Raw genomic sequence first — 12,790 nt, 5'->3', positions numbered from 1 at the left:
ATTGTATGCTGGAAATTCCACAGTAATCGGCTCTCCCCCCTCTCTAGTCAGCAGGAGATCCCCAGGACTGCTTCCCTCTGGAAATGAAAGAGAGTATTGATCTAATCAAAACCAGATCCGCCAACATCAAACGGCAGCGCAAACAGGCTTTTCAACATAAGGCAGGGTGCAGTACACACTAAAAATGTAGGGATGAGCCCGGCGAGGAGGCTTAACCCTTTATCGGCTGCAGGAGCCGACGACCCGCGTCTGGAAGCTCGTTCAAAACATCTCGGGGTGAAGCGTCGCGCATGCACAGGGACAAACGGGCCGGCTACAAAGTAACAGGAACGCAATCGCTTTGCACCCAAGCCCATCGAGCGATTCCGAGCCAGTGTAATAAGCGCGTAAAGCCCAAAAAGGGGCAAGAGCTGTAATCTCCGGCATAAAGGGTTAATCAACGCGCATATCGCTCTGCTATAAAGACGGGCGGAAGCAGAAGCGGCCGGGGAGCCGAGGGGCTGCAGTTTGGGGGGACGCAGGACTTAGCAGGTGAAATTCATTTGGTTTGAATTCTCCTCCCCAAAGGGGGGCAAAATCCTCGGCGGACATCTGGTTTCCATTCCCCAAACCCAGATCAGAAGGAAATGCCCCCCCAGCAGCGCAGAGACCCCCGCTTCGGGGCAAAGGGAAGTATACTGCTTTCCAAACGGCCCCATTCATCTGTATTCCAGACAGAACGGCAAAGCCCCCGAAACGGCAACGGCCCCCCAAAACATGCATGAAAGGGAAAACGCTTAACCCTTTCATAACCACAACCGGCTGCAAAAATGCTGATTTCCTAGAATTCTGCCAACAGCACATTCCGAAAAGTAAAAAAAAAACCCAAATCACAATAAATTTATAAAGAAATCAATGAAAGAAGGAAAATCCCCTTAAAAAGAGATCCCGATCCGGATCAACCAAATACACCCGGCCGTTAACCCAATCCTCACCGAACAACATAAAAAAACAAATGTAACGAAGAGTAAATACCCCAAAACACAGAGCGGAGACCCCCCCCCAGCGTCGGGGCAGAATCCAGGTAACAGCCCCAGAAGTTGTGCACCAGCTTGGGGAGCGATGCCCGGGGCGGGGAGCTGGCATTACCTGGTGGCAGCCATCCCAACCTCCTCGGCAGCGGCCACAAAGGCTAGCAATCTAATCAGCCTCCCAGGAGCAGGTCGGCCAGCGGCATCCTCGGGGGGAGGTGGCAGGGACCCCAGGAAAAGCCCTCCTGCCACTGACTGTCTCTGCAAGGACTGAGCCCTCAGCAGACATGCACAGGGGGGTAGATGTGGAGAGGAGGAGAGCAGGGAGGGTGGGCTCAGCAGAGGAGGGAGGGGGCTTCAGGCAGATCTGTCACATCTTGCAATAACTGTGGGGAGAGCCAGGGGCAGAATCTGCAGAGGGGCAAATCCCAGGCCGAGGGGCTTCTTACCATTCACGCAGGGAGGCTGGGGGTCTTCCCAAAGTGCCCCCACAATGTGCAGCACGAGCAGCCGCCGCAAATGTGCTCCCTGCTCTCCCTGTCTACAAAAGCTGCAGTCCCTCCTCCTCCTCTCCCGGCCGCTCTCCTCTCTCCTCCTCCTGTCAGCTCCTCATTCACTTCTTTTACCGAATTTCCTGCGCTGCATCCAACACAAACTCAACATCAAAGGCCGCGTCTGGGAGGCGGATGCACGACTCGTCCGGCGCTGCCCGGCCGCATGCTGTGTGGTGCATGCCTTCGAGCCGTGCATTCATGCATTGCAGCCGGGTACGGCGAATGAAGGGCAGCTTGGTGCTATGCATGCCTTGCAGCTATGTGTGGCGCATGCCCTTCTGCTGTGCCTACCTTGCAGCACTATGTGGTGAATGTGCTGTGGCTGAGTGCAGTCTGCGGCGCATGCCCTGCCGTTGGGTGCAGTGTGCGGCGCATGCCCTGCCGTTGGGTGCAGTGTGCGGCGCATGCCCTGCCGTTGGGTGCAGTGTGGGGCGCATGCCCTGCCGTTGGGTGCAGTGTGGGGCGCATGCCCTGCCGTTGGGTGCAGTGTGGGGCGCATGCCCTGCCGTTGGGTGCAGTGTGGGGCGCATGCCCTGGCGTTGGGTGCAGTGTGCGGCGCATGCCCTGCCGTTGGGTGCAGTGTGGGGCGCATGCCCTGCCGTTGGGTGCAGTGTGGGGCGCATGCCCTGCCGTTGGGTGCAGTGCGTTCTATATTTATTACTTTATATAGCGCCATCACATTCCGTAGCGCTGTACACGGGGCCGTACACGGAACTTTATTACTATTATCCGTTCATTTAAAGCACCAACAAGTCATGCAGCGCAGTACAAAGACTCCGCCAGAGAAAGCGACACAGAAGCACACGAGGAACCACTTGTCGCAGGAGCTCACAATCTAGCTATCGCGGGATGTCATAAAATTGTGAGAGTGAAAGTTTAGCGTGAGCCCAGGAGCTAGCACTCACAAGGCAATAACCAAGGTGTAACCGACAGAGCTTTCAATCTACCCCGGCATGTGGCCGGTACGTGGCACGTTTACCCCCGCGGGCGAGGACTCGTTATATGGAGTAAGCGGCTGATAAATAGAAAGGTTGCCGGGTACTCGGGGGCCGCTCGCTCGCCGTGGCTCGGGGGTTAAACCTGTCACGCGTCTCTTTGAAGTTGTTCCCCTTTTATCTGTGACGCCGAGGAATTCCTGCGCGATGGATGCCGGAAAGTTGCCCAGGGATGGCCTGCGGGGCAAATCATAACTTGCTGCAAAACGGGGCTAAATACTGGAATATAAGCACAAGACGTCGGGGGCCGCAGGCGGGACGGACGGGAGGCGAGGAAAAACATTCAGCGTCTACTGGTTTATACTGGGAGGTTTTTTCTCACACCCAGACAGATATACCCCTCTGCCCCCCGCCAGGACCCCCTTTACCCCTCCTTTTCTCATTTATACCCCTCTGTCCCCCACCAGGACCCCCTTTACCCCTCCTTCTCTCATTTATACCCCTCTGCCCCCCGCCAGGACCCCCTTTACCCCTCCTTTTCTCATTTAAACCCCTCTGAATGGCTCAGTGGGCAAATTCCGCCAGAGAGAGAAAAGCTCCGCGGGGAGCGAAATGGACCAAATACCCCAAGGCCGCCTCAGACGGGGAATCGTATTCAGGGGCAGGAGGGCAACAGATTAAAAAATTCCAAAGGAAATCTGCCGCTGGATCCTCCGAAATTCTGGGTCAGAGAGGAAGAAATTCCCTCAACTTTCAGAACTTCAAAAAAAGTGTCAGAAAAAAACCCCGCCGCGGTCTGTGGGCAGACGCCGTCCAGCGAGAGCATTACGCGATACGCCGGGCTTTATGACAGCCTACTGACGCTGACCGAGGGCCCCAAGAACTAGGAGCCACTCGGCCGCCCCCGGCAGCAGGAACGCCAGATTTTGCCAGCCTGCTGGGAGAGTCGCCTGAGAGGGGACGCCGGCTGGGAGAGTCGCCTGAGAGGGGACGCCGGCTGGGAGAGTCGTCTGAGAGGGGACGCCGGCTGGGAGAGTCGTCTGAGAGGGGACGCCGGCTGGGAGAGTCGTCTGAGAGGGGACGCCGGCTGGGAGAGTCGTCTGAGAGGGGAACGCCGGCTGGGAGAGTCGTCTGAGAGGGGACGCCGGCTGGGAGAGTCGTCTGAGAGGGGACGCCGGCTGGGAGAGTCGTCTGAGAGGGGACGCCGGCTGGGAGAGTCGTCTGAGAGGGGACGCCGGCTGGGAGAGTCGCCTGAGAGGGGAACGCCGGCTGGGAGAGTCGCCTGAGAGGGGAACGCCGGCTGGGAGAGTCGCCTGAGAGGGGAACGCCGGCTGGGAGAGTTGCCTGAGAGGGGAACGCCGGCTGGGAGAGTCGCCTGAGAAGGGACGCCGGCTGGGAGAGTCACCTGAGAGGGGACGCCGGCTGGGAGAGTCACCTGAGAGGGGGACGCCGGCTGGGAGAGTCGCCTGAGAGGGGTCACTGTGAAAGTAAAAGCCCTTTTGTCTTGTATGGTGTTGCCCCAGATCTTTTCTAATGGAAGGGGGCTGTTTGTCCTGCTCTCTAATCCACTTAGTCGGGACGGAAGAGCCCGAGAAACCCCAGCGGGGCCACAGATTCCCCTCCCTGAAATATATAAAATTCAATAATTAGTCGTAATGACATCACTGTTTGTTGTGATGTCACCTGAAGGGACCAGTTACATGCCGGCTGGGGCAGTCACTGGACCCCCTGGCGCCGGCTGTCGTGAGAGATCTCAAGGCCTCCAGGACACAGCGCGACAGAACAAACGGCCGTTACCTGGCGGCTGTTTTCAGGAAGACGTTACTGAAGTGTTTGTTTCTGCACCTGTGAAGCCGGAGAGCTCCCGGCAGCTTGGCAGAGCAGTCTAATCGCTGCTGCCGGGGCCCACGGGCCCACGTGTCTCTCCTGAAGCGGCTTCTCCTTCCCGGGGTCAGAGTTTTTGACCTCAGTTTAAACATGAAAGGGCGGCTTTATCTCTCAATCAGCGGCGCCCCCGGGCTCTGTTTACAATCCTCTGTCATGCAGATTTCTGTGCCCCTGGGGCTATCGGGGAGGGCGCTAGGTGCAGGACAGCTGAACATCGCGCAGGGTCTCCGTTAATGCTCTGCAGCCAGGACCAGGACCCCCGTTCTATACATTCAAACAACATATTGCCCGGCCTGACGTCTGTCGCACCCCTCGGCCCCGCCGTGGAAAGCATCTTTTTTTTGTTATTTTGCTATTTTTCTGTTATTTCTGTGATATTAGATTCAGATATCTGGGGGGGGAGGGGGGGGGGTAGCCCAGACTGACCAAACGCTAAATACCCGTCACGGGAAATCCCCCCTGCTCCGTGGGTCACGCGGGACACGGAATCCGCTATAAACGGCTCAGATCCAAGCCTTGACGACTTCCGAGTTTTGGACGATCTGGAAACATTTGTCCGTTTGCCCAGAGATTTGCTGGCAGTTTTGCGAGGGGCTTCCTCAGACACCCAGCCTTTCCTTCTGTACCCCAACCCGGAGGATATTTCTAGAAACATCGATGAAACCGTTGAGAAATCGCACGGGACCTTTACCAAAAACCATGCAGTCTATTGGTCTCGTTTGTAAAGAGAAGGGGAAAAAATATGGCGTTTTCTGCGAAATCCATTTTCAGGCACTTTTTGGAGGGAAGGTCTCATCTGAGGCGCTTGGCGCGGTTTGTAAAGCGCTTCGTCTCAGCTGGATGTTATCAAAGGATCCGCCGCTTACACGAAGCGCGTTCCCGGCGCCGATTTCAAATCGATCGCGCAGGTTTGGTTTCTGCAACGAGCGATTTTGTTTTAAAGCGAAAGAAATCACTTTGATAGCGCGCTTTAAAGAGCAGCCTCCCGCTTAAAGGCGCGCTTTGAAAGAAATTACCGTTTTGTGCCGAATATCAAAGTCTAGGAAAGAATCTTCTTTTTGAGAAGCGGCGACCTTAGCGGCTCAAACTTTTCCCCCCGATGCGCCATTTGATGGTTTTTTTATGCCGCCGTCTGCTAAATGAAATAAGTTGCCTGAAATCGTCGTGAATTTTGCGAGGCGGTAATAGAAAAGATAAAACCCCGGCTTTTTGCATGAAAAACTTTCACCGTCGGCTTTAATAAACTTCCTTAAAGCTGCCTCTAACATACGTGGAGATCCATATACTGCACACGCATGCAAACACGGGAATGTTCCACACCATTACATGTATGAACAGAGAAGATCGTCCATGTTACCCGGTACCCCGTTTACCGAGGGGCTATGTGCTAAAGGTCAGGCTGCAGGGGGTTAATAACACACCTGTGCGAGTAACACGGGCCGGCGTTTCACGCGGGTTCCTGTAGCGTTCGCTATCCATGGGTAATCAGCCAATCAGACACAGGCTCATAGCGCATTAACATGGCGGGATACAAGCGCCAGCCAATAGCGCCCACACGTGCGCTTCGGGTATACATGCAAAGAAGCGTGTTCCACCGCACGGCCGGGGCGTCAGGCATGCAGCGATACAGCGTGCTCGCAGAATAAATGGATGGAAAATGGAAAAATGCTAAATCTTTAATGCTTCATGTAAAAATAGTTAATTTAACGTTAAAAAAACGTAAACGGGTTTTGGTAAATAAAAAAGAAATAACAGAAAATGGTTTATTAGGTAAAAGCGACAATGGATGAGATTTAAAATATAAATATACGGAATAAATAAGAAATCTTGTTTTTTGATTAATAAAGTTCTCACAGTTTGAATGGCAAGTCCGACGTCTGCTCCGGAGTCCTGGGTCACAGCCTGCAATGCAGACAGGAGAGAGTTAATAACCGCGGCTCGTTACACGGTTAAAGCCCCCGCGAGGAATACCGTTCTCAGTGGGGGGGGTCTGTCCGGGGCACAACGACCCCTGTCTGCTCTACGATGGTGCAGTTTTCACCTGTATGGGGATGGGGTGACGCGCATGCACAGCCCGGCCGCTCTCTCGGGGGCGAGATGTTTGTAATGCAAGGAGCTGAAGGTTATTTATAATAAACATTATTATTTTATCATATAATAGAGCTGGATTCTCGGGGGTCCCCCCCCCCCGTTGCGCAGGGACGGCACCAGCCCAGGGATCAGCGACCCCGTCGCGCAGAGACGGCACCAGCCCAGGGATCAGCGCCCCCCCCCGTAGACACGGCATCAGCCCAGGGATCAGCGCCCCCCCCCCCCCTTTACCTCCTGTTCTGCTGGGGGCTCCGGTCTTCCTGGAGAACGTGGACTCTCTTCTGCAAGAAGTTTACCTGGAAGAAGCAGATGTCACCACGTCAGCAGCACATCCATGTACACACGCTGCCACGTCAGCAGCACATCCATGTACACACGCTGCCACGTCAGCAGCACATCCATGTACACACGCTACCACGACAGCAGAACATCCATGTACACACGCTGCCACGACAGCAGAACATCCATGTACACACGCTGCCACGACAGCAGCACATCCATGTACACACACTGCCACGACAGCAGCACATCCATGTACACACGCTGCCACGTCAGCAGCACATCCATGTACACACGCTACCACGACAGCAGCACATCCATGTACACATGCTGCCACATCAGCAGCACATCCATGTACACACGCTACCACGACAGCGGCACATCCATTAATCAGCATTAGTCGGGATTCCCCTGTTTGCTTGTCCCGTGAGCTAGCGCTCACTCTCGCATTAATGAATGGGTTTCGTGTCGCTCACCTGCGATTTCAGGGACGCGATGGTGTCTTCCAGCTCCTGTCGCATGGCTGCCGGCATGAGGCCTCGGATCTTCTGCTCGTACTCCTGACGGACGTTTGTCACCTGGGGGGGGAGGAAGAGTAAAGCCCCCCGTCTGCACTCAGCACCCCCTATACCCGGAAACGACGCATCAGCCCCTCCCTCGCAGAATTACCGCGATTCCGCGCAGCTTCAAACGCATCGGGGGCCGAGATTCCCATCTAAGGGGCCACGCGGCAGACAACGAGCAGAAATCCTATAATTCCTCTCTAACGGACGCTCACGAGAAATAACTTTTTTAATGAGAACAATTATTTTTATATATTTTGGTGCCGCGAAAAGGCCAAAGAACCACGAACTGCCCCAATCCACACGTGAGTAAGACCTGGGGGGCACGTGAGTAAGACCACGCCGCGTGGCTTTCACGGAATCCCACCCCGCAGGAGGAAGGGCCCCGGGGGCCACGTGTCTGGACGTGGTGTTTTCCTCTTATTCCTGGTGAAATGGTTACTCGGCAGCCTGCGCTTCGGTTATCAAAAGATTCAGATTGTGATTAAAAAAAGCCAATTCCCCACCTGCTCCTGCGCAGATAACTCCTTCTCCTGAAGTCCCTTCTCTGCTGAGCGCAGCTCCATGCGATAACTTTCCACTTCTTCCTTCAGCAGCTACAACAAAAAAAACAACTATAAAGTACAGTCAGTGCCGACAGTCTACTCAGCTATGCCGTCAAACTCTTTGCCTGGACAATGCCCCAAATACCCCGCTGAGCTCTGAACCCGCAGGGCAATTAGTCTCTGTAATCAGAGCCCTGAGCCGAGGCCACCGAGTCATCGGGTAACTGGGCCACGGCGGCAGGAAGAGCGGCAATCACTGGCGTAACGGCCCACGCCAAGCCATGAAATGTTATTCCACGGGAAACAGGCAGCTGCAGGGTTAAACACCGACACCGCGTGGGGCACGGGGGTCAGGGTGACGTGGACGATCCCCTGGGGTACGGGTGACGTGGACGATCCCCTGGGGTACGGGTGACGTGGACGATCCCCTGGGGTACGGGTGACGTGGACGATCCCCTGGGGTACGGGTGACGTGGACGATCCCCTGGGGTACGGGTGACGTGGACGATCCCCTGGGGTACGGGTGACGTGGACGATCCCCGGGGGTACGGGTGACGTGGACGATCCCCTGGGGTACGGGTGACGTGGACGATCCCCGGGGGTACGGGTGACATGGACGATCCCCGGGGGTACGGGTGACGTGGACGATCCCCGGGGGTACGGGTGACGTGGACGATCCCCGGGGGTACGGGTGACGTAGACGATCCCCTGGGGTACGGGGGTCAGGGTGACGTGGACGATCACCGGGGGTACGGGTGACGTGGACGATCCCCTGGGGTCAGGGCGACGTGGACGATCCCCTGGGGTACGGGGGTCAGGGTGACGTGGACGATCCCCGGGGGTCAGGGTGACGTAGACGATCCCCTGGGGTACGGGGGTCAGGGTGACGTGGACGATCACCGGGCGTACGGGGGTCAGGGTGACGTAGACTATCACCGGGGGTACGGGTGACGTGGACGATCCTTACGCACATGACGTGGGGTACCAGCGGTAACCCCGATATCAGCTTGACCCATGAAGCCTGATTGGCTGTAGGCGGGGAGCATGTGACAGTTGGGCGTGTCAGCGGCATTTCTCACCCATCAATCTGTTCCCTAAGCCCACGAATGTCCCGGAGCGGGGGGGGGGGATCTCTGCGTTTTAAGCGAAGCCACGTGCCTCCCTTTCACACGGAATTCCTCTATGGTGAGAATTTTTCTTCCTCTTAACTCGTTCTCGCGGCAGACATTTATACCCCGGGAGCTCTGCTTTGATGTCCATCTAGCTAAGGATCCAATAAGGGGGGCGGCGGATCCCGGATCTGGTTGGGAAGCAGAAGTAAATTTGATTTTTATTCCCGGCCGGATTAACGGACAGGACGGCTCACGTGCCACGAACCATCTGCTTCCGGGGGCAACACGCTGCTACCCGGGGGTTTAGTATGAAGTACGGATACAGGGACTTGTGGCTCTACAGACAGAGCGACCGCCTCTCACCCAGCGATCCGTGTTAACAGAAAGGTCCCGGGAAGGAAGCGGCGTCCGTGTCCTGCCGGCTTCTCACAGGACCGAGGCACGTGCCACCGGCTGCCACCGACGGGGCGGCGGATTTGGTGACCTGTAACCCACCCGGCGGGTGTATTCAGTACAGAAGTACAACGATCTGTCGGCTTCACGCGCAATTCAGAAGCGATCTCCCGGGGGAATTCTATTTGAAGCCGGAGATGATTCACTGCAATAAAATGCTCTTTGATGAGACTGCATGAGGATGAGACTGCCGAGACCTGCCGCTCGTCTCCGTGCAGCTGTTCTGAGTCAGAATGGGTTAAACGGCTGACACGGTGACATAACGAGAAAGACGTGGGCATCGTGAAAACATCTCTGACAAACTACCAGCCCTGCCGGCTTTCTCCACCACGCGCGGCTGGCAGCCATTCACACCAGACCCCCCCCATTACTTGACATATCCCTAAATCTAAACTGTCCTCGGGACCCTCAGAGATGTTCCAGCCTTGCCTGCTCCCTCAGAGGTGGCGCGTCGGTGGCGAAGACGGAGCCGGCGCGTCGGTGGTGAATACACGCGCTGGGGGCGAGACCCCGCGGCGCAGCGCGTACCCCTCAGACACCGAGATATGTGGCGGGTGACAACGCGCGGCTTTTACCTTTCTCAGCTTCTCGTTGTCTTTCGTCAGCTGCCTCTTCTGCTCCTCGTGGTTCTGGGTCGTCTCCTGGAGCCTCCTCTCCATGGCGGACTGCTGGCGGCTGCTCTGTTCCCGCAGAGCCACGATGGTGGCCTGGAGCTCGGACACGACCTGAAGACACACAGACGGGGGGTGAGGGGCGGACGGTACTGGACAGACGGGACTGACACGCCGGCAGGACGGGACCGACGCGCCGACAGGAAGGGACCGGCGCGCCGACAGGAAGGGACCGGCGCGCCGACAGGAAGGGACCGGCGCGCCGACAGGAAGGGACCGGCGCGCCGACAGGAAGGGACCGACGCGCCGACAGGAAGGGACCGGCGCGCCGACAGGAAGGGACCGGCGCGCCGACAGGAAGGGACCGGCACGCAGGCGGTACCGGACACACGACATACGTGTTACATACGTGTGCCCGTGACACGTACCTGTGAGCTCTCCTTTCTGCACCCTAAATATGGAACCCGGCCCCCGATGGGCCAGCGAAATATAACACAAATGAGCCCAATTCACCCTTATTTCTGCTCCCATCATTATACCGAACACGCGGAGCGGGACGGATCGCAGTGATGAGACTTACAGCATACCAGCCCGCGGAGCGACACGCGGGACGTTTTATTGCCCCTGCTCTGAAATAAAAGGGCAAAGAGAGGAAGCCGGAGACCATATGGATCTGGTTATGGAACCGTCCCTAATTCCTCCAGCTGTGTGCAGCGAAGCATCATGGGACGGCAGCATCAGGACTCCATCATCAGCATTGGAAGCGAAGAGGAATGTGGAAAACAAAAAAATGAAATGCCACATCCAGTTACCATGGTAACAGAGCCACAAGAAAAAAGCACAAAGCAAACAAGGGCTCGGAAAATAACGGAAAATGGTAAAATAAAGCAAAATAATTAAATACAGAAACACGCAGAGAACGAACAGGACGGCGAGAGACGTGCGGCCTCCGAGAGAGGAGCAGAGGAGCGGGAAAAGGAGAAACGAACCCAAAACGTGCCCCAAAAACAGCAAAACTACAAAGAGAGAGAAAACGGAGAAACGCGACAAGATAAAAGAGAGGAACGTCCGAGAGAGGAGCGGAAAAAGGAGGAAACGAACCCAAAACGTGCCCCAAAAACAGCAAAACTACAAAGAGAGAGAAAACGGAGAAACGCGACAAGATAAAAGAGAGGAACGTCCGAGAGAGGAGCGGAAAAAGGAAAAACGAACCCAAAACGTGCCCCAAAAACAGCAAAACTACAAAGAGAGAGAAAACGGAGAAACGCAACAAGATAAAAGAGAGGAACGTCCGAGAGAGGAGCGGGAAAAGGAGAAACGAACCCAAAACGTACCCCAAAAACAGCAAAAGCACAAAGAGAGAGAAAAAACGGAGAAACGCAACAAGATAAAAGAGAGAAACGTCCGAGAGAGGAGCGGAAAAAGGAAAAACGAACCCAAAACGTGCCCCAAAAACAGCAAAACTACAAAGAGAGAGAAAACGGAGAAACGCGACAATATAAAAGAGAGGAACGTCCGAGAGAGGAGCGGAAAAAGGAGAAACCAACCCAAAACGTGCCCCAAAAACAGCAAAACTACAAAGAGAGAGAAAACGGAGAAACGCGACAAGATAAAAGAGAGAAACGTCCGAGAGAGGAGCGGAAAAAGGAGAAACGAACCCAAAACGTGCCCCAAAAACAGCAAAACTACAAAGAGAGAGAAAACGGAGAAACGCGACAAGATAAAAGAGAGGAACGTCCGAGAGAGGAGCGGAAAAAGGAGAAACGAACCCAAAACGTGCCCCAAAAACAGCAAAACTACAAAGAGAGAGAAAAAACGGAGAAACGCGACAATATAAAAGAGAGGAACGTCCGAGAGAGGAGCGGAAAAAGGAGGAAACGAACCCAAAACGTGCCCCAAAAACAGCAAAAGTACAAAGAGAGAGAAAAAACGGAGAAACGCGACAAGATAAAAGAGAGGAACGTCCGAGAGAGGAGCGGAAAAAGGAGAAACGAACCCAAAACGTACCCCAAAAACAGCAAAACTACAAAGAGAGAGAAAAAACGGAGAAACGCAACAAGATAAAAGAGAGGAACGTCCGAGAGAGGAGCGGAAAAAGGAGAAACAAACCCAAAACGTGCCCCAAAAACAGCAAAAGTACAAAGAGAGAGAAAAAACGGAGAAACGCGACAAGATAAAAGAGAGGAACGTCCGAGAGAGGAGCGGAAAAAGGAGAAACGAACCCAAAACGTACCCCAAAAACAGCAAAAGTACAAAGAGAGAGAAAAAACGGAGAAACGCGACAAGATAAAAGAGAGGAACGTCCGAGAGAGGAGCGGAAAAAGGAGAAACGAACCCAAAACGTGCCCCAAAAACAGCAAAACTACAAAGAGAGAGAAAAAACGGAGAAACGCGACAATATAAAAGAGAGGAACGTCCGAGAGAAGAGCGGAAAAAGGAGAAACGAACCCAAAACGTACCCCAAAAACAGCAAAACTACAAAGAGAGAGAAAACGGAGAAACGCGACAATATAAAAGAGAGGAACGTCCGAGAGAAGAGCGGAAAAAGGAGAAACGAACCCAAAACGTGCCCCAAAAACAGCAAAACTACAAAGAGAGAGAAAACGGAGAAACGCAACAATATAAAAGAGAGAAACGTCTGAGAGAGGAGCGGAAAAAGGAGAAACGAACCCAAAACGTGCCCCAAAAACAGCAAAAGTACAAAGAAAGAGAAAAAACGGAGAAACGCAACAATATAAAAGAGAGGAACG

The 12,790-nt window shown here is 54.7% G+C and overlaps 1 protein-coding gene across 1 annotated transcript in view; it reads right to left on the bottom strand.

Moving 5' to 3' along the window:
- Window positions 1-6,148: 6,148 nt before the first annotated feature.
- Window positions 6,149-12,790, bottom strand: part of CEP112 (centrosomal protein 112) — a 42,525-nt gene continuing 35,883 nt past the window's right edge. The window contains exons 23-27 of the mRNA XM_053453532.1: window positions 10,005-10,154; window positions 7,826-7,915; window positions 7,233-7,334; window positions 6,709-6,773; window positions 6,149-6,288 (exon numbers count right to left, since the gene is read on the bottom strand). Coding sequence (XP_053309507.1) covers window positions 6,282-6,288; window positions 6,709-6,773; window positions 7,233-7,334; window positions 7,826-7,915; window positions 10,005-10,154 — 414 coding nt within the window. The 3' untranslated portion in view covers window positions 6,149-6,281. The remainder of the gene's footprint in view (window positions 6,289-6,708; window positions 6,774-7,232; window positions 7,335-7,825; window positions 7,916-10,004; window positions 10,155-12,790) is intronic.

Source organism: Spea bombifrons, chromosome 13 (assembly GCF_027358695.1).
Source record: "Spea bombifrons isolate aSpeBom1 chromosome 13, aSpeBom1.2.pri, whole genome shotgun sequence".
Taxonomy (NCBI): Eukaryota; Metazoa; Chordata; class Amphibia; order Anura; family Pelobatidae; genus Spea; species Spea bombifrons.
This window is presented reverse-complemented; position numbering and strand designations above follow the sequence as displayed.